Below are 21,469 nucleotides of genomic sequence, written 5' to 3'. Positions count from 1 at the left end.
ACAGAAGTAACCAATCCACACCACATTAATATATTAAAACTTAGTTATTAAAGACAAATAGCCAATCGTTATTCATATAAACCGAGAAACCAAGTTTCTGAATATTATATATGTATATACTTAATACAATAGGGCGTAAAGGAGAGCTGCGGGCTACATTTATCTTTATCCAAACCTTTTTTTTCTTTGCAGCCGCTTCAGCCTCCCTACAGACCAAACAAGACACAAACACACCAAAAACAAAACAAACCCTAATCTTAAAAAGAAAAAAAAAACTAACTTTCGTAACAAGCAACCCCAATACTTTCCCTGAGAAAATAAGGGAAAAATGGTAAAACCCCAATTCCAAATCGTAACTAAATTTAAAGACACGTAAATATATATATTGAAAGGAAAAGAAAAAGCTTCGATATATCTTCTGTCGATAATTTCAGTTGATTATTCTAGAAATCAGACGCGGAAATTCTTGCCGGAGAAAGTCTGACCAAATTGCCAGTTACTCGGAACAATGTTTTTGGAGGTGGAGCTCCGACCATCGGAGGTTCTGACTCGGAAAGAAAGAGATTGGCCGACAAGAATCGCGTTGGACTGCCAATTTTGTCCCCAATTCCGGCTAAGAACCATCCATTGTGTGTTGCTTCCTTTCACGCTCACCGACACGACGTTTCCGGCTCCGGCTACGTTAGTGACGAGCACCAAGTTGAAGTACTTGGATCCATTGATCGTGAATCTCATACCTCCCTTCTTCCTACATGGGATTCTGCAACACCCAAAAACAATTATATAATTGTTAGTCAATATTTATTAAAATTTTGATGATTCGTTTGTTTCGTGTAAATAATACTATTTAAAAATGCAAAATATTTTTAAGATAGTAGTATATTGGATTAGGCACTATGATTTGCAAAACAAAAGATTAGAGACCGATGTATGGGATGGAGTGAGGAAGTGTCGGGCCATTGGCTGACTTCAAGACAAAAAAATAAAATAATAAATTCTGAATCTTAGGGATCGAGTAGCGTGAAAAATGACTAAATCACCCTCTGAGATTTTTACCCGGATCCATGGTTAAATAACTGACGCGGGTTTTAAAGGGGTGTTCTGGTAATCTCAGATGGAAAGGTTAGGTTCGTTGGTTATAAAGGCTATGGCTTTAAAGGGACTAAAAGACAGAAAAGGTGATTGCATAAACTCAACTAAAACAGTTGGTTAATAGAAAAAACCTTTCTGTTTGGTTCCCGAGAAAATATAAAGAAAAGCAAGCAAATTTCTCGGGAAAACAAGAAACGGAATAAAGAATAGAGTGAACATGCGAAGGCTCTGAAAATCTTCAAGCTCACAGATTCTAAGAGTCGGGATCCTAATTAAACAGATTCTAAAAGTATAAAAAAGTAACTTCTAACAAATATCTTTACATCTTTGACTGGCTGAGCAACACTAGGCGATTTCATCGGATCAATCTCGAAAACAAGCTAAACAGAGTAAGACTATCGACTAAGACTCAAATTTAATAAATTTTCATGCTTGCAGAAGGGTTGCAACATAAGTAATGCAAAAAACAGAGTACAGAGATAAAAACAGGGGAAAACAGAGTTTTTTTTTCAAAAAGAGTTTAAATAGAGAGGGAGAGAGATTAATACCTGCGGTAAGAGATTAATACCTGAGTCTTAGTACTATGGACTAAGACTCAATTTAAAAAAATTTCATGCTTGCAGAAAGGTTGCAACATAAGTAATGCAAAAACAGAGTATAGAGATAAAAACAGGGGAGAACAGAGAGATAAAAACAGAGTTTTTTTTTTTTTTAAAAGAGTTTAAAGAGAGAGAGAGAGAGAGAGAGAGAGAGAGAGAGAGAGAGAGAGAGAGAGAGAGATTAATACCTGCGGTAAGAGACGGGGACGATACCGGCCCTGTACTTAGCGATGGAAAGAAACATAGGCATGGCGAGATCAAAGTGTTCACGAGGAGGATTACACCAACCGCCATTGTCGCTAGCCTGAGCGAAGTTTGGAGGGCAGAAATTAGTGGCGGTGATAAGGATTGATGGGTTTCCGGGAAGACACCAGCCAGGATCATTGACACACTTGAGCTCAAAGCAAGCCCCACAGCTCACACCATTGTTGAACAAGGCCGTGCTTAATGCCGCCGTGTTCACTCCGTAACCTTGGCTATACAAATTCCCGTACCCACACGCACCACCTACACCAATACAACCACCCCTTATAAGTTATTACTTAAAAGCTCTGTACTCAGTGATTAGTCATTTAGTGTGTGTGTGTGTGTGTGTGTTTAAACTATAAAGAACGTGACTTTCAATCATCTCAGCTGATAATTGTAAAATAAAAAACTTTTGGGGTAAAATGAAAAAAAGTAAGAGGAAGAGAGAGTGGTGTGAAAGGTAGGGAAGAGGATTAAATTGATAATTTGAAAACTTTTGGGGTAAAAAAGAAAAACAGAGGAGGTGAGAAAGAGAGAGAGTCTGTTTTACCCATAGTGCCCGAAGCGTCAGCCTCGCCGTAGAAAGTGGCGTGAGCGTTGACCCAGGGACCTCCAGTGTAAACTCCGGGGATTTTGGCGCTCACTGTCGTTGCCGTTAGAGCAGCAACCACCATAACCGCCATTACTGTTATTACTTTCGCCGCCATTTTTTTTATTCAGTACGGAAATAAAAAAAAGTTTCAGTTTTGCGAAAGGAGAAAGAGAGAGAGTAAAGAGAGAGTGGAATTGTGTGAGGGAGTAGGAAGGTATGAAGGCTACTTATGGAGGGAGGGAGGAGGCTTCAAAAGAATTTATCGGCTTTATTTTATTATTTCTCCATTTTTTCCCTTTCTAATTTAAGTGTCAATTTAAAAAAAAAAGTATTTCGTGATTTACCCAAATAAAAAACAAAATTCGTAATGCCGCATTTCTATCCTCGTGGATCTGATAAAATACTTATTATATTCCACCGAACTAACGAGAATGCATATCAAAGTGTTCTCAATCACTATATAGTTTGGTTTTAGTCCTTTAAAAAAAATTTCAATTTCCAAAAGTAAATTACTCTACACTGATTTTAGCCAATTTGTGTTTTTTTTTTCAATTACGTTCATGTTTGAGTTTTTTATGATAAAGTTCTAAATGTAAATAGAGAAATATCCAATCTTTGGTACTTATTCTTAGAAAAGAAAAGCAAAAGAGCAACTGAAAAATTGTTTCTGACTTTCTGTAAAGCAATAAAAAAAATCTTCTGAGCTTTTCGTCATCAAAAATTTCAGTATTGTACTGTTATTACTTTATTTATTCGCGTTTATGTTAAATAAAGGTTTGGACGTAAGTCTATCAACAAAAAGTGAATATCTAAAAAGAACAGAGAAAAAAAAAATATATGCAGGCAATATCTTAGTTGTTTGCAAGCAAGGCAGCTGCCTAAAGCAAATAGGCTCTTATAGTTACCTTTTTCACCTTAGTTAAACTACTTTATTCATCAAAAGTAAAAACTATAGACCGATATTAGATAGCCATTAATAATCGGCCCAAATAAAGGATTGTCTTGGCCCAGTAATTAACCATTTCCGGCGGCTTACGTGGCTTAGTTGATTAAAGTCCGCGCTATTTAAAAATCACTGCGCGCACGTCATACGAGTTACTATCACGCGCGATAAATAACGGCAAACACTCTTTAATGCTTTTTTTTTTTTTTTAACATCTGATTCTCATTATTACACACAGTAAAAGGATAGTAGAAATACTTCATCAACCAAGTAGGAAAGAAGCTTATATAACATACTTCAGATTTTTTATTAAAAAAAAAAGTTGATTTTTTTCATAATAAAATACAATTTTTTTTTGGTCAACTTTTATATTCAGTGTAAGACTGTAAGTCAGTTAATAATGGTTTTTTTAATATAAGCCAAAAATATAGCAAACGCACGTGGTACGCACATGGGCACCTCATGCATTTTTCTTTGGTCAATTTGCTGAGTCGTGACCAATTGGAAATCCCACATGAATTAAACCCTCTGATGCGATCCCATCCAATTCATATTTTATATTGCAATAATAAAATAAATTATATATCAAAGATAACATGATTACAAATATTTCATTATTGAAATGCATTCCCTTTCTCCCACCTATTTCACATTAGAGTAAACACAAATTACAATTTACTATCAAAACCATTTTACAATAGCTAATTATATATCATATAATCTTATAAGGTTTTTATTTTTGGACTAAAAATGAGAGTGTCCGTATAAGTACACGGAAAATACGGTATTGCATTTAACAGGGCCGTGCGTCGATGCAGTTGGGCCTCAACTGATTGCGGGGCCCATCTTCACGTTTTACCACATGCTTACCTATGCATCTAATGTAATAGTATAAGCGTTTTTTAAAAAGAAAATACATCAATAAATATGTTGATCAATTGTAAAATATATATGTTTTGTTTAAAATGTGATTTACAATGTATATTCATTCTGATACAGAAATGCATAAAGCAAATACAGAACATCACAATATACCAAAACGAGTTAGATATGACGTTAAAGTTATTTTTATGAACCTGAAAATTCGAATCTTATATATAATCGTGTGCATATATATCATATATGGTTTATTGAAAACTTTAAAATATTCGACCACTATATCCATGTGGCTTCATTTATTGCCTTGTAGGTTTGTTTAATTCTACATATAAATAATTGATCTCAAAATACGTAAGCCACTACCCATAGGGCTTCCATATTTAAGTATTTCTTATTTTTACTTCGTTACGAGCACCATAAATATTTTCACACTTTTGCTGGGTTTTTGTCGATTTACAATTTGTATTCTAACTACATGGTTTACACATAGGTCGTACGTAACTAAATGTAATTGAACAAGAAGTAGAAAAAAGGGTCAGAGAACTATTCAAGTAGAATTCCAAGAAGCACATGTGAATTGTTTCCAAGAATGTTCACTTAGAACTAATCATTTATGGCATTAGACGACAATGTATAAAATTAAACTACATGTGATTTAATTACTTAGTTATCAATCCGTTTACCAATAGTTTTATGAGAAATCAGTGAAGATAAATGCATGTGCAATTAATATTTGACTTTTTGTTAGGGTAGGTTTAGACTAGAAGCAATCAAATTCTTAAATCTCACTTTGTCCGTACCACTTGACATCGGGCACTAGTTTTAGTGTTTCACAATTTATAATCGAAACCGTCACATTACTTTTCTTGCTTTATTAAATCCTAGTTGGTAGAATATACAGTATTTCATTAATCATATGATTACAAAGTTATGCTAGTTGGGCATATATTACGTTATATAACACATTTTTTTAAATTTTTTAACATCAAATTTATTTTAATTTGATGATAAATACCGTTTGAAACTTTAAATTTTGTTATGTAAAAATATATTTAGTTTCAACTAAGAGGTTATATGCAGATAATTGTGTTTACAAGGTTGATGCATCCATAGCAATTCTTACGTAGATATCAAATTATCAACTAGTGTAGTCGGTGACCGGTTTTAATGGTTAGAAAACATAATTGAAGGAGCATATATAGTAACATGAAAATATTCTTTTTTTTTTGTTGTTGTTAAAGAACATGAAAATATTCTTTTAACTGTTTGTTGCTTCACATTTAATTTTAATCAATGCGCGCGCTTATATACTACGTACGACGTACACTTTTTCATTTCCCACCGCAGCTAAACTCTCGTTACGATTTTGACTTTGTAAACAACGTAAGAATTATTTTTCTTTGTTTTAGAATTATAACTAGAAATATTATAAATATCACAATTTGTATATATCTTACATGTAAACCCGCTTTGACTATATTAGACGTGGAGGAAGAAAAGCAACCATTAAGTTGGTTCAATCATTGGCAACAATATAAGATTCCGAGCAGTATTTGCATATGGAAGTATATAAGTAAAAGGAAAGAGTATTAGCGTAGATCATTGCATGTGTTGACTTATCAATCGTTATTATCAATGTTATTTGGTCAAGGGCTCAAGTGGCTTTATCTAGATTAGACAGTCTTATGGTGTTTCTAAAGATCATCAAGTTGATACATTTATCAAGGCAATCAAGCTCTTTGTTTGAGACTTTTAGATCGTTCAAATCCAAGATTAAAATAGTATATTCACATTACTTATTTTCCCATTGCTCTATAGAACAAAAGCAAGTTTCCTATACTGACTTACAGCAACAACAAGTAAAAATTGTATGAACCCTATACGTCAAAAAGCAAGTGTTTGTTAATTCTCTCTAGAGAGCTTCTTTGAGAAGAATAAGATCGTCGCGGGGATGAGCTTCTTCTACTCGAACTTCGACTTCATCTCCCACTTGTTTTCCTTCTGATACCCAAGCCGTTGCTTGAAAACCCACCTGTACACATTTTTTACTGGTGATTTAATTCGCCTTTGGTTTTTTTTATAAATATAAAGGAACTGAGAATTGTTTTTTTCTTGGTTTGTATACAAACAATTAATTACCTCAACCAACAAAAGGGATGCGATCCGGTCTTTGACAAATCTCAGGATCAATGCGGTGTATTTTTTGCCTTTTGGTTGTCTCCTGAGAAACTCTATTACCCAATAACGGAGACCGCTGTTGCAGAGTTTTCTCACCACTCGGTTTTGAATGTTTACAGATGCTGCTATGCCTTCTAGCTCACCAGCTGAGAAAGGAAAATTGTCACCTCCTCGAAGAAAAGCCTTTATCTGTTATTCAAATTAACGAACTGGTTAATGTTCAAACTAAATTTAAGGTTACGGCAGAAGTCACAAGTTCGTCCCATGGATGATCAATCAACTAAGACAATTGTGTTAAACTCTAAACCACATGATGTCTGGTGAATCAGGTTTTACCTGGTAGTGTGCGGTAAGATCCATGTATCGACGGATGGGAGATGTGAACTGAACGTAACCAGGGATTCCAAGCACTCCATGTCGAACAGGACATCTGAAATTCATTTCTGCAGCACGCATCACTTTGACAATGGACGAGGTCCGTACGGGTCCTTCTGGAAGATGCGCAAATGCAGATACATCAATATTTGACTGCGGCTGTCCTCTGTATGGCAATGGAATATTGTGCTGAGACCCGAACGTTGCTACAACCTCCCCGCAAAGAATCATCATTTCAAAGACAAGTCTCATTGCCGGTTCTGCTTGATTTTCCACATATAGATTTATCAACGGTTCTGGATCTTCAGGATTCACCACTTTGATGCGCGTTTCTAGTGTAGTTGTGTCCACTGCACCCTGTGTTAGCCCAGAAAAGGGCAAGTGTTACAAAACATATAAACAAAAACAGCATCCAAAACTCGAGGTTTTCATGATAGACCACACAAAACTCACGCCAACCTGCTCATGGCGCCATTGAGAGCGGAGGAAGGCTGCTTCAGACAGCAATCTCAGCTCAGCCTCTTCTTCCAGGTTTAAGTGAAGTAGCTCAGCAGCACTTTCGTATGTCAACATATATGTCGGTCTGATAATTGAATTTTCTACGGAATATTCTGCAATGCTGTTAACAAGAAGTTGCAAGGTATTCTTTTAGTTCTGTAGATAAGAAATCGAGAGACGAGCAATGAAATATTGAGTTACCTGCCATCAGAACGCAGGACAACAGACACAGAGACAGCGTTGCATATTTCTCCTTGTCTCAAACTCATTCCTTCCATGGCAAGTTTTTCTGGAAACATGGGATAAGTAGCCGTCGGAAGAAAGACAGAAGTTCCCCTTCTCCTTGCCTCTCTAGAGCACATACTAATAAATCATACTGACCAAAAAATCGTTCTTATAGCGATCAGAGACATGCATCGCGTTTACCTGTCCACTTTGCTCCCAGGTGTAACATATCTAGCAGGATCAGCAACATGTATCCAAATCTTTATCCTTCCATCCTGCAATCTTGTTGCACTCAGGGCATCGTCAAGCTGCGGAAATTCCATGAAACCAGAAAGAATACTGACAGTCAAATGAGATAGCATTAAGACTCGGTTTTTCAAACCTAGACTTTGCATAATAACTATAGGAGACTTAAAAGCATTTACCTCATCAGCCTCATCAACATCAATTGCATAAACCTTCAAGTGTGTGAGATCAATCCTCCTAACCTATAAAAGGTCTGAGCAAGTAAGAATTTTGAATCTTGGAGAAAGATTCTGTCAACACTTTTCTAATCACCAAAACGGTCATCTTTAGCACAAGGATTCACCACAAACGCGAGAATAAATATTTTTGTATAACATACATCCAAAAGCAGGTCAAAGTACTCACCACATCAAGATCAGATGACTCTGAAAGAAGAGCTTCAGCAGCTTCAACGATTGCTTCTGAGTGGTGGGTGGGAAGATTCAGCTTGAGCAGATCAAGATTGACATGTACAGGAAAATATCCAATATCTATGAGAAGGTTTAGAGCCGAGACAGCCGTTTTCTGTAATCCCATGGATTTTAGGATCTGTGAAGCGACCACAAAAATACATTTGATTACAAATTTGATATTTTGCTTCAACAAGCAAACAATGAAATTCTTCGGGAAATGTTGCTTCCATCCATATAGTAACAAAAATTTTTTGGTCAAACATATAGTAATAGCTTAAGAGGTGCTATCAAAGAAGAAATGTAGCTGACTCACCATTCCAGCCAATTTCCGCTGGTCAGTGCTTGCCCATGCATCAATAGCATAAGCTTCAAGTGAGCCAATCTTATCTCGGACTTGATCATCAGCTAACCATGACGATTTGGGGGGCTTGGCGTGACTAGGCGCCTTTTTGGCAGACTTCAGCAATAAAATAAACTCCTGAAACTCTCTCTCTTCTGCCTCCTTCACACGTTGCCTGCGTAAAAGCTCGTCCACCTACAAAGGAAAATTAACGTGAGATTATCAGAGAATAGAAGGTCTTCAGGCAAAATCACGTCACTTAATAAAAGAGTCTGAGCTTCACAATCAAATTCTCTTTCCATTACTCACATATCATCATCAAGCCAGATAATAGCATCACCCAACAAGTCAGGTTAAAGCTCAGCAATGCTCTCCAAATACTGTTACAACTTACAAATTTCACCCGCATAGAATTCTTTTACTTGATTTCACAAATTCATGTAGCAAACGAAGCTCAGCATTGCTTGGTAGATAAATGAAATCCAAATATCTAAGGATTGGAAGTCTTACACTACCAAGAACAGAAAGCTACAGAGAACACTCTTCTAGTGGCATAGATGACCCTATTTATACCAAAAAAAAATAAGATGCACTAGAAATACCTGTTCAGTACGGCGGGGGGCATAGATTGATCGAGAACCTTTAGACTCCAAGACAGAAAAGTATATCTCGTCTTTCGATAGCAAAAAATGAGCACAATAGCTTTCGAGAGGATCTGAGCGACCATAGATCATCTGCAAATTTAAAAGCATTGTCAAACCACGGGCTCGACCGCTGCATTTACGCCAATAAATGGTACCTCAGCTAACTCTTCTGGCGTCACAGGTTTGTTCTTTTCAAGTAACTCGATCCAAGCAAACTCAAGCAGTTGGGGATCCTGCATCGAAACAATAACTAAAAGCTCAATCATGGGTAACACGACAACCTCATCTAAACCTTTTCCAATGTCATTACGTACCAAGTTATCCTGAGCCCTGTGGAGAAAACCAGTAAGTTCTGTATGGTCGAAATTATAAACACCCGGGACGATGTACGTAATTTGCTGCGGTTTGATGGAACAAGTAACACCATTCTGCACCAATTAAGTTTCCATGAGTTTAAAAATCTGCAAGCACAGTACCTACGACAGAGCAATGTATGAGTGATTCTATTTTTTAAAGTGAAACCTGATCAAAGACCATCCAGTTCTTCTTGCCATCAGGTCTGTGAGCAACTGCCAGCAATACCCTGTCTGGGTCCTTCTTAAACTCCAGAAGCAAACCCGCCTCTAGTTCCTGGTTTACTAGCTTATCCTCAAGAACCTCTCCGTAGCTTGTTAATTTCACCCTACAGGTTCACCTAATTCTCTTTCAATTTCCGATTTCTAGTTCAATTCGAGCAATTTTGCTATATGCTAATAATCAGTGTACATAGAAAAGGAAGGATACTGAAACGTACTTCACACTGGCGCGAACTCTGATTCGGCTTCCCTTGCGCCTCCTAATGGATTCGAGCTCTTCGGAAACACTGTCGACCAGATTATGAATGGAATACGAGCAACTCGGAGCATCGCCACCGGTATTCTGTCCGAGAAACCGCCTACTCGACCGGAGAAGTGGATAACCTAACGCTAATTTCGAGAATTCCCGGAGATGAGTCGCTCTGAGGCGCTGAATACGGTGGCGAAATAGGGAAACCGGAGGACCGCCGCCGGTAGTCGCGGTGCGAATGATGGAGCAACCATTGATTGCCCTCACCGTCATCATCGTAGCTTCAGTTGAAGACGCCACCGAACGCTAAGGTTCGATGAGTAACGAAAAATTAAAATTCCGAACGATATCGGAAGTGAACAAAATCGTCCTCTCTCTCTCTCTCTGGTTCATGTGGCGATAGGAAGGCAAATGAAGCGGGTGATAGAAACGGGAAATTAATTCTAAGGTTTTCCCCGTCTTTTTACTTTAATCACAAATATTCCCCATATTGTAAATTTCAGTCATTCTGGCCCAAATAATTTTATCTTAGATTGAAAAGAAAGAGCCTAACATCATGGACTCTTTTTCATCACAAACACGGGGATTTTATTTCAATAAAGTTTTAGTACATTACATTACATCCCAGATGATGAATTATTTCGCAACAACGATAGAGACTAAAAACGAGAGGTGACTTGAGAGAAGAGAGCCTTAAAGTCTTTGGTGGGAGCACTGGTTCCTTCTGCTTTTGAGCCGAGATCGAAAGCTTTGAGCTTAGCTTCCTCGAACAGCAATGCCTGTATTTACAACAAAAAGAAGATACATTATGATTTGAAAAAAAAAAGAAAAAAAATATTGAATCCATGTGATGATGATATTTAGAAGAAAAAAAAGCTCGTGAGCAAACAAACCTGAATGCAGACTTCTGCAACATCAGCCCTAGGGACGGTTTTTGTGTCTGTTTGAAGAAGCTCATCATCTTTGCCAACTAACAGCTCTCTTACGCCGCCTTCCTTATCTAGAAGTCCTCCAGCTCTAAGTTTGGGAAATCAAGAACAGAGATAATCAAGTAAGAACAGGCTCAAGAAGATTGAGAAAACCGCTCGTTGATCCACGGGATAAAAAGCTTAATCCGTTACGAGGACACAACGTAACTGAGAGTTTTTAAAACTACGAAGTTTGAGGTGAATTTTTGACTTGGTGATATGGAGGGTCGTGTAGTCAAAATAGAAGCACTAGAAAGAGTTTGTTAAACCTGATTATTGTGTAAGGAGTTCCAGAATCAGCAAGGTATTGTTCAGCTTTTCTCTTCCAAACCTGTACCCACATAAAGTAGCAAAAATTGAGCCAAAGGAGAGCCGAAGGTTGCTAGGTCTATAAGAAAACAAATTCATTTTGCAAAGAAAGAAAGAAAGAAAAAGAAGATAAACTTTAACCAACCAGTATGTTCCCATTTCCAAGTTTGTTCAAAGGATGATCCGGATTTGTTCCACCCATGGAGCCAACCACGACAATATGCTTAACACCAGCAACCTTGGCTATTCATACAAGCTCATCAAATCAGTCACTTTAACCGTTAACAAGACAAATGCGAGAAACAAGATGAAATGGAAAGAAAATATAAGCCTACCAGCATCTATTTGGTTCTTCTGGCCAAGCCAATCAACCTACGCCAAAAAAACAAAAAAAACACAATGATGCAGTGAACACTGATTAAGATGAAATGTGGAAGATTTTTACATGTTAATGGTAAGTACCTGTTCAGGGTATTGTCCTTCATCGAACATGAACTCGGGTCTTCCACCTTTTGTGGGATCAAAACCAGGTTTCATCTTGGGCACAGCGCTGGTGAGAATTACAAGCGCATCGATCCCTTGAACTGCAGGTTTAATGCTATCAGCATCTGTTATATCCCCAATGAAAACATCAGCTTCTCCTCCAATTTTCTCTTTTCCTTCGGGAGTTCTGACTAACCCCTTTGCCACAAACTTGTCTGACCTCTCCTTCAGCTTCTTGTACACAATCTGGCCTATCAATGCCATGTACGAAAAAAACAACAACAATTGTCATCAAATGAAGCTAAAAAAGACCATCGAAAGACCGAAACAACCTCGTGAAAACAGAGATCATTCCAAAACGAGAACAGTTAAATTTTCGAAATTGGTCCAGTTGATCATCACATACACATTCAAGCGAGAATTTTGGGCGTCCAAATCGAACCGAACAGCTATATGAAAGTGTTATCTGTTTGGATCGTAATCCTTTGATTATATTCAACAAAAACATCACTAACCCTACGCGTTTTTCTCAGTAAGCCTATGAGGACGGAGGAGAACGAAACGTAAGAACCTGTTCTGCCACTGGCTCCGGTCACGAGAACGGTGGGAAGATTCGCCATGGAAGAAGCTTGCAAAACTCGGGAAATATCTGTAAACCAAATTCACTCACTAAAAAAGAGAAGAAGAATCCATAAGAGTGAGCATTAATGACCGTCCGATGCAAAGGTAGTTTGTTGGTGAGCATGACACGTGTCATTCTATTAGTGGTGAAGATTCTGGCACTTTCATTAATCTCTTCTTAATTACATTTGGGGCCCAAGTCCTATATCTGTGCTATGGGCCAGATATGTTCTTTTATAGTAATCGATCAATTTATGTAACTACGTGCTGTTTCAACGGATTCGTCGCCTCCCAAACGACAAGTCTTTTTCGGGGTGAAAGGGTTCATTATTTTCTCTCTCTCTCTTTTTTTTTAATTAAACATGATGAAATTATTGACTTCTTTGTTCTGTACATATTCCGAAACTACTGTAATTGAACTGTCAAATCTGTCATGACTCATGAGTCATGCATTTTACTCTTCTCAATTATTACCGATCGGATGGTAATTATTAATTATCCTCATTTTTTATTTAAATTTATAAACACAAGTCGAAAAAACAAAAATGACATTACGTCATTTGAAAAAAAAAAAGAACTGAAATGGGTGGTGGAAATTTAGGTACAAGGGAGAAACAATCCTAAGCTGTAACAGATGTCTCAACGGCGACCTTGCCGGAATATCCAACATCCGACGATTTCATGTCGGATTCCCATAATTCCGGTAACGCCTCTTTCATGTTGTGAATGCTTTCCAAAGCGTAGTCTGCTCCTTTGACTTTGTTCGATGTACCAACCTGAAAACAACAAAACTCAATAGTCAACTCCAAAATCCCTTAATTTATTATAATTTGATTTCGGTTAGATTAAGCTAAACCAAAGTAATCGTACCAGAACTGTGTGAAGACCAACGCGTTTTCCAGCTTGTACGTTTCGGACACTGTCCTCAAAGAACAGCTGCAATGATAGATAAAATTAAATTTAGTTTTGTTGTCCACGTTTTTAAAAAAATAATAATTAAAAACGACAAATCTGGTTAGCTATACCGTTCGGTTAGGATCAATTGCGGCGATTTCTAGCGCTTTCACAATAGCAGAGTCAGACGGTTTACACACAATAGGCGTTTTGGGAAGTGAATCGACCGGTTCAGACCGGTTAAAATGTTCCACGATATCAAAAATCTCGAAATTTTCAAACGCAGCGTTTTTGTGCGTGGGGTTCAGCGTTTCGAAACAAATGATCCCTTCAAAACAATCCTCTAATCCCAGCTTCTTCAACGCCTTGGCCGCGTGAACTCTGTCCGCGTTGGTAAATATCTAATCACGGGATATAAATAAAAAATGTTGATTAGTTATCTTATTGTAAAGCTATATATTGTTTATTGTATGGTATTAATTAAATAAAAATGCGATTGTGACACGTACGACTTTGCGGAGAGGAAGGCTAAGCAAGAGGCTGCGAAGAACAGGGTCGGGTTTTATGTTTTCGTAAGGTAAACGACCGTGGACGAAGCTGTGGTACTCGTCATAGTCAAAATCATATCCGATTGCCTAAAGAATGAGAGGAATGTTACAGAAAGATACACTAAAATTTTGGAAACAAAAATGAAATTTTCGAATGATAATGATCACATACTCTAAGACCCGCCATTGTCGTTCCATAATTCTTGTATAGAAGATTAGACAACTCGACGATTTTGTCCTCTGGTATACCGAGTTTCTCGATCATATAATCTATCAGACAAAAAATAAAAATAAATAAATAAATAAATCAGAAATGGATGATCAATCGATATAAGTCGATAGTGTAAGTCAATAATAAATACCTTTGATGTTCTTTCCACATGCTCTTGCGATTCCGGTGCTAAGAGGATAAAGGGTATCATCCAAATCTAAATACAAGTTTGATCAATTTCCGGTCAGTAAACTATATATTCACGTGATTAATTAATTAAAACTGATTAGTTTATTTTATTCTTGTTAAGCACGTACCGAACAAGAGACAGTCGTACTTCTGCGTCGTTGCAAATCCATACCGGTTCTCAAACTCCATTTTCTGGAACAATTACTTGGATCAGAGACGAAAATCTTGAATATTTGGTGTTTTATACAAGGTTTTAAATCTGGATCACAATGAATGTTCATGGATAATAATGATCCAAATGGATTTTTTTTCCATATTAGGTTTGTAAAAAGAAAAGAAAAAACAGAAATAGTGGGGAAAGAAAAAAAACAGAAATAATTTAATGTGATGAATGGACAAAGTTGCTTGTGTCCCAAGAAAGTTGGGATAAGATTTCTTAAAACGTGAACTGAGAAGTTCAGCGAATTACAACCACTAATTGACTCCAAATAATTTTGGTATTACATAAAAATATATATATGCATATGTGTGTACGTATATAGTGAAATGACCGATGGGTTAATCAAAGCGAACCGGTATTAACCGATGTTTGACCATTTGACTTAAAAGAAAACCGATTTAGTAGAAAACGGAGTTTAAATCGGTAATGGATCCGGTTAAAATGTTTGGCCTGATAACTTATGTTCAGTAACCCGGCTAAAACTTTTTCTTTTTACATCTTTAACAAACAAAAAGAAATAGTTGTTTTCCATAAATAATTACATCCCAAACGGATGATTTTGTATGGTTATATAATATGCTGGATTTTTTTTCCGACAGATGCTGGCTTAAAATTTATCTTTTTTTGATAAATGTACAGGAAATGGGTATTAATTAGCGACGATAAAATATGTTCGACGGGACGAATATTGTTTTATATTTGGATAAACGGCAGGGAGTTTGTAAGCACAACACAGAACCGACGAAATGTGCATATACGCAAGAAGGAAATAGGAAGGCGTTGAAGGAGATATTAGTAGTAGTTTTACCTTAGCCTTGAAAAAGAAAACGGCGAGCGTTAGGGAGAGAGAGCAGAGTATCTTTAAGAGAGAGAAAGGTGAAGGGGAGGGATAGAGTGAGGCAGAGAAGGGGTTTAAATAGGGAGCTCCTCTGGCTCTTTTCGATCATTAAAAGCTATTTCCTAATTTTATAAATATATGTTATATATTTCTTTTTAATTTATTATTACTCTCCTCCTAACTAATTTTAATTAAAACCGTGTGTTTTCTAAGTTCTAACGTACAAGTCAAATTAAGAAGATGACCACGCCATTCTTCTTTCTTATTACGTGTTACATATGAAAATTTGCAATAATTACATATATCATATGATTATTTCATAGAAAGAAAGAACTACAAGAGATGATATTATAATCATAGATCTATGAGCAAAAAAATGCAAAAATTCAAAATTTTAAGGGTTCTTTTTTTCTTTTTTTTGCAACTTATGGGTCTATGCTATATATATATTTGCCAAATCCAAGCTTGTGTCTATAGTCTCTAGATGAATCGAGAATCGGGACTAATAATAACATTCTCTCTTTCTCTCTCTCTCTCCTTTTGAAGATCCTATATATTTTTTTTTTTTAAGAAGTTTTTTTTAAATGATTGAAAGTATTGGAATTTTCTTTTGATTTATTTTATGGTCCATTTATTTGGCTGCGCATGAGTAATACTGTCAACTTTGGATCTTTGGATTCGATCGTATGAATTCAATATCGGTTGCCAAATATAAAAACTTAAGACACCAAGTTGATCAACATCATTTAATCTAAGATAAATTTACAGAAAGTTGAAACATTAAGGTACATATATAAACATGCAGCTACGATGAATTTAAAATATATAAACATGCACCTACTATTTGTTTCGGTTGAAATTCTGCAATTTAATATATAAAATTATAATAATTGATAATACGTCTCTCTAAAATATGATAATATTGTTGAAATCTATAGTTAATTTCAAGCTTATTTCGTTTGGTTTCAATCAATAATTGGTTGATTGGGTTTAATTATTTAAACAAGAAGATATGATCAAAAGCCGATCCTATCTCTTTGGTTCCAATTATTGAGGAACTAAAAAACATTTAACTTTGTTTTATGACTTTGTGGTGCGTCTAGTTCCTAGACCCAAGGATATCATATAATCTAGAACTTAAGCACATGCGTGGAGACTCAAAATTTGTAACTTATGGACTCATCTAAATAATTTTTTCTGGCTCTCAATAGTTGTGACAAAATAAACGGAATATCGTTTTGACTGTTTCTTCCGTACCTCCAGACATTAATTATTAGCTATTCTTGGCTCATATCATATTATACATTGTCCATCAATTCAATTAGCTGTCGAGAAAGAAAAAAAAATTAACAAGTTCGACATTTTTGTTCACCAGCATTTCGAATTTTTTTTCGGAAGCAACTATCTTTTGAATGGTAACTAACTGAAGACTATAAGTTCTGTAGTAAAGTTTGGACTTATAAAAATTGTAGCTCTAGATACGTATAAGTAGTCATTAAGCAAAAAAAAGAAGAAGTTACTACCTAACATTTTTCTTAGAAACGGGAGATGTTGGCAAGAACCCCAGCGTAATTTGTGAACTATGTGGAAGAATTGTCTATTTATTTCTTATTTTAAAAATATTTTCATATTTTCATAATTTTTTTTTTTTAAATTCATTGATTTAATTTAGCAAAGCTAAAGCTCGATCGATCGATTGGTATCAAGAGATCGTAAAACTTGGTTTAGCTGTTGGAAGTGAGGAACTGGGAGTTGCATGTATGCAAGCCTGAAGGCTGAAGCTTCCACTTTTCTTTCTTAGCCCTCCACTTGGAGGCTTGGAGCACGAACTTCTTGATGATGACCACGCGAAACACGAGCACGATCAGATTTTTCTGTATTGTCTATTAGCTATATTGTTACTATTGTTTAGTAGTTTTTTTTTTAATATTTACTACGTTAATACTTAATAGCTATCAGTCATCACTGGTTATATTCGAATAGAGAAAGTGAAATATATCGTTGACAACTGAATGTGAACATGTGATGGTGATATAGTATTTAATGACATGTGCATCATGCATGCATGCATTTTCCATATTAAAAGCTGTTTATTTATTTCTGCCGTCCATACCGGTAAACATTAAGTAATTTAAGCTACGTTTATAGTTATTTTTTTGACCAAATTATTTACTTTTATTGTTAAAACTGCAGTTTCTATTGTTAACGAGTACATCCCATATATATACAAATATTTATATACTCAACTGTTCGAGGATGGGGAAAAGACTAGTTAGCCTTTGTTCTGGCATTCGAACCAAATATTTTTTTTTTTCTTTTTTGACAAAACGGACGAAATAATTTTATTGGATTTTCCATATATTTGTATAATTAACTTATAAAATAAAATAAATAATATGGGTTTTAAGTTGGAATTGATTGAAATTAATTAGTGTACAATTTGGATTTGGTTTGAGAGCGATTCGGTTGATTGGATTACAATTTATGCTGCTTTGGTTTCATAAGTGCATCTCATTATCTAATTCGTGTCTTCGTTTACAAGTTGCAACTTGCACGATTATTCTCAAAGCAAATCGAACGAAATTAATTCCTGTTTGGTTTTTATTAATAATCGATTAAAGACAGATAATCCATTTAAAAATATATATTGCACAGATCTCCATATCTTTATTTGAAGTTATTAAATACCAACACATAAACATATTTTCCTGGAATCATTTAATGGTGTGAACTCAAAGATTCACATGTAACTAAACATCGAGAAAAACTCATGTAGACAACTCTTTTAAATATTACGGAGTTCGTGCATTAACCTTCGGATCGAGATTCTTTCAAAAATTCTACAGTTGAACACTTATGCTTGACACTCCGGGACTATTTCAGCACTATCATATTTTTACACTAGAAATATTTCATAAATTATGTGGATTTTTTTGGCATTCAATTACATGAATATCTGTTAATAAAAACATATTTATCAGACAACATCTACCTATTAATTTAATCATATACTTATTAACTGTTAGTTGTTTAAACTTTAAACAAGCTTATTATGACTTCCAGAGAAATTAATATAATATTTACCATGCGAGTATCACTATCATTTTAGCATGATTGTGAAAAAAAAAGTTCCAAGATATATTGTATAGAATTAGGGTTAATCGTGTATGTGGAAAAGAAAACCAAACCAAAGAAAAGTAAAACAATTTTTAAAAACTAATTAACTCATAATATATTAAAATATTGTAAATTGATCATTTGATGAACTATTACCACCGTCATCGTCTTTTTTTTATTAGTAAATTAGTTCATATATTTAAACCTATGATAGTTTAAAAATATATCAGATGAATTAAATTACTGTTATTTCTTTATACATATTTACAACATAGTTACTATATTCACTCTGTCATATATTATAACAACTTCCTACATTTTATAATACATTTTTTGTTTTGCTAGCTACTGATATTCTTATGAATGCTGCTTTTTATTTTAGATGTATGAAACTAAAGACTTTTAACTTCTTGATAACTGTATAATGTTTTAACCAAATAAGCTAAGACGTGAATATAAAGATACTAAAGCGCGAATCCGTCTGAGTATATTTATGTCATAATTTGTAAGAAATATGGGTAGTACATAGTGGCCATATAATTGGTACTTTCGAAAAAGACAGAGTCGAAATTTAGGAGGAAACAACAGCTGTATGCAATTCAGCTTTTCTAACATAAATATTTGTTTTCTGATATATTATTAAATTGGCAAATTATTGGACTCGTGAGTCGTGAAGAAATACGAACGAGAAACAATAAACGCAAGTGTCCTAATTAGAAACTTTGGTATACCTTTAAAAATGAATGTTAGATATTTGTATGAAATTCCCCTTAATTTAAACACTTTACTAAGATCTGGAATTACGTGTACAATATATTAATATATCACATTGATAATTAGGAATGAAATTATAATTGGTTTTCTGATTTGGACTAATTCTAACTCTTATTTTCTCCAAACTATTACCTGCATTTATATCAAAAGCAGCTAGTTGGCATTGATATTGACATCTTTGGTCTCTGTTTTATTGTTTGTTTGTTTGTATGTCATTTTTTTAGATTATTTTTCTGGGTACTCGATTAAATTTTAATGAACTGATACTTACAAAAAAAAAATCGGGAATTTAAGTAGAACTACGGACTCGTAAGAAAACAGATTAAAGAGAGAAAACCAAACCTAAACTACTAACAAAGTAACAATACAAGGAATATTTATTCCTTATTTGTCAAATACCCTTGAATCCTCGATATTATAGAAAGACAACATCTCATGAGTTCATGACTAATGTATGCAAAGTTTGCAAACCCCACTTACACTTTTTAATTTCTTCTCCTTTTTTAATCATTTTCGTAATTTTCCCATGGCATGAACAAACACTAAAAGCAAGAAAAAAAAGATTTCATCTGAGGTTCTTGACCAAAAAAAAAAAAATATATTTCATCTGAAGAAAAATAGAAAATGCAGTTACATCTAGATAATTAAGAACTGCTAAAGTTGCACAAAAATAAGAACTTCTGAACAAAAATATTTCAAACAATTCACGGAATATATGCTTGTCACCATGATATATATCACAGATAGGAGATTTTTTTTTTTTTTTTTTTTTACAGTGATTCGAAAGACCTTTTCAGACTAATTGTTAGGTTTACCAGAAAGGTTAAATCTCGTTTTATTTTGTTCACGAAAATTATAGATAATTGAATATCTTCTTCTTATTTTTTATTTATTTTTGTCTGATGTCGCCTAGCGGGCTAGGAGTGCAGGACTACGTTTTGGTTGATAATGTAATTACTAAAGGGGACATGCAAGAAATATTGGTTTGTCAAGTGTCTCTTTATTTAATTGTAAATCCAATAACTATAGTTAAGTTTCTGGTAATCTTAACCATCACGGAGATTGTGATAGGTCCTCCTCCCTCCATGTTCACATATATGTTGACATTTCTGTGAAAGTAGATTGTGAAAAAATTTCGCTGACAACAAAGACCTGCAAACAAGTCTAATTCCACATAAAATTTGTTGTTTTTTATTTGAATATTCTCCAAAATGTTTTTTTTTTTTTTAAAACGAAGCTGCTAAACATACATAAAACAAAAGAAGAATTCAACCGGTGTTGAACCTAGAAGACCGAGTCAAATGGAAAGAAGTGAGAAGAAAAGAAGACGACGACAACGAAGAAAAGAAGCTGAAAAAAATGGCATCCATAATTGGAATTTAATTTATTCATCGCCGGAGCTATATTATAGGAGCTTTGCCGCCGGCAAAGTTCAAAAGGGACAGAAAGCTATTCCGGTCTAATTTCATGGGCTAGAACGGTTGTATGAGGTTGTTGATCTGATTGTGCTGTTGCTCAGAGTTGTTGATTGGTTTTCTCTTCAACGTTTGCTTGTTATTGGGTTAAGACATTTTGGTGGGTTTTTCGGGCCTTATGTTCAGATATATTGGGCTTTGTAGTTAACCGATTGGTACGAATCTAAAGTTCTGGCCTTTGTTGGAAAAAGGAAGGAGTCTTTATTTTAGTTTATGTTCCCGCGCAAAAGGACTTGTTGCGCAAGTTGGCGCCGCCACAAACGGAAAAACTACAAATTGAAAATAATTAAATAAAATATTAATATTTAAAAATGGAAATAAATATATCAATATTTAAAAAGTTTACCAATAATGATGGTGGAGCGTCTGTAACGGTGGAGTGGGGTCACACGTAACATAAATTTGGTGCTATCAACCACTTATATTTGTCCACATCAGCTAATCCAACTCATACTCAGCTGTTCGAAACAATCTTTACCGTCCAAATTTTGAAAGAGAAAAAAATCATAGATTCCCGTTTTTTTTTCTTTCTCCCTCCAAAATTTCGAAAATTTTAAAAGGAAACTAAATCTGAAAAAATTTATCAAAAGAATTTCGGTGATTTTATTGATTTATTTATTGATATATAATATAAGCATCTAGCCCGCTTCTTCTCCGACTTCAAATTTTTTCCGCCGAACGATTTTGA

The 21,469-nt window shown here is 35.0% G+C and overlaps 4 protein-coding genes across 4 annotated transcripts; all 4 read right to left on the bottom strand.

Annotated features, from left to right (window-relative positions):
- Positions 1-68: 68 nt before the first annotated feature.
- Positions 69-2,704, bottom strand: LOC18018341 (expansin-A9). Its single transcript, XM_006398627.2, has 3 exons — positions 2,488-2,704; positions 1,880-2,198; positions 69-760 (listed from the first exon to the last, which is right to left on the bottom strand). Exons 1-3 carry the CDS (start codon positions 2,642-2,644, stop codon positions 451-453), a joined length of 786 nt encoding a protein of 261 aa, XP_006398690.1. The 5' UTR covers positions 2,645-2,704; the 3' UTR covers positions 69-450.
- A 3,407-nt stretch (positions 2,705-6,111) lies between these two features.
- LOC18018340 (ribonuclease II, chloroplastic/mitochondrial) lies at positions 6,112-10,526 on the bottom strand. Its single transcript, XM_006398626.2, has 14 exons — positions 10,103-10,526; positions 9,832-9,991; positions 9,624-9,737; positions 9,465-9,542; positions 9,268-9,399; positions 8,639-8,860; positions 8,279-8,461; positions 8,053-8,115; positions 7,829-7,935; positions 7,604-7,753; positions 7,364-7,523; positions 6,866-7,261; positions 6,491-6,718; positions 6,112-6,383 (listed from the first exon to the last, which is right to left on the bottom strand). Exons 1-14 carry the CDS (start codon positions 10,408-10,410, stop codon positions 6,264-6,266), a joined length of 2,421 nt encoding a protein of 806 aa, XP_006398689.1. The 5' UTR covers positions 10,411-10,526; the 3' UTR covers positions 6,112-6,263.
- A 152-nt stretch (positions 10,527-10,678) lies between these two features.
- LOC18018339 (uncharacterized protein At5g02240) lies at positions 10,679-12,597 on the bottom strand. The gene is made up of 7 exons (XM_006398625.2): positions 12,466-12,597; positions 11,874-12,145; positions 11,747-11,783; positions 11,557-11,654; positions 11,372-11,433; positions 11,028-11,151; positions 10,679-10,913 (listed from the first exon to the last, which is right to left on the bottom strand). Exons 1-7 carry the CDS (start codon positions 12,512-12,514, stop codon positions 10,794-10,796), a joined length of 762 nt encoding a protein of 253 aa, XP_006398688.1. The 5' UTR covers positions 12,515-12,597; the 3' UTR covers positions 10,679-10,793.
- Positions 12,598-13,003: 406 nt separating this feature from the next.
- On the bottom strand, positions 13,004-15,456 carry LOC18018338 (uncharacterized protein C24B11.05). Its single transcript, XM_006398623.2, has 8 exons — positions 15,386-15,456; positions 14,486-14,549; positions 14,320-14,385; positions 14,130-14,227; positions 13,919-14,044; positions 13,541-13,810; positions 13,386-13,451; positions 13,004-13,291 (listed from the first exon to the last, which is right to left on the bottom strand). The coding sequence occupies exons 2-8, from the start codon at positions 14,544-14,546 to the stop codon at positions 13,136-13,138; spliced, it is 843 nt and encodes a 280-aa protein (XP_006398686.1). The 5' UTR covers positions 14,547-14,549; positions 15,386-15,456; the 3' UTR covers positions 13,004-13,135.
- Positions 15,457-21,469: the final 6,013 nt, after the last annotated feature.

Source organism: Eutrema salsugineum, unplaced genomic scaffold, assembly GCF_000478725.1.
Source record: "Eutrema salsugineum unplaced genomic scaffold, Eutsalg1_0 scaffold_2, whole genome shotgun sequence".
In the NCBI taxonomy this organism is placed as follows: Eukaryota; Viridiplantae; Streptophyta; class Magnoliopsida; order Brassicales; family Brassicaceae; genus Eutrema; species Eutrema salsugineum.
Note: the sequence above shows the minus strand (reverse complement) of the source record. Positions and strands in the feature narration are given on the sequence as shown.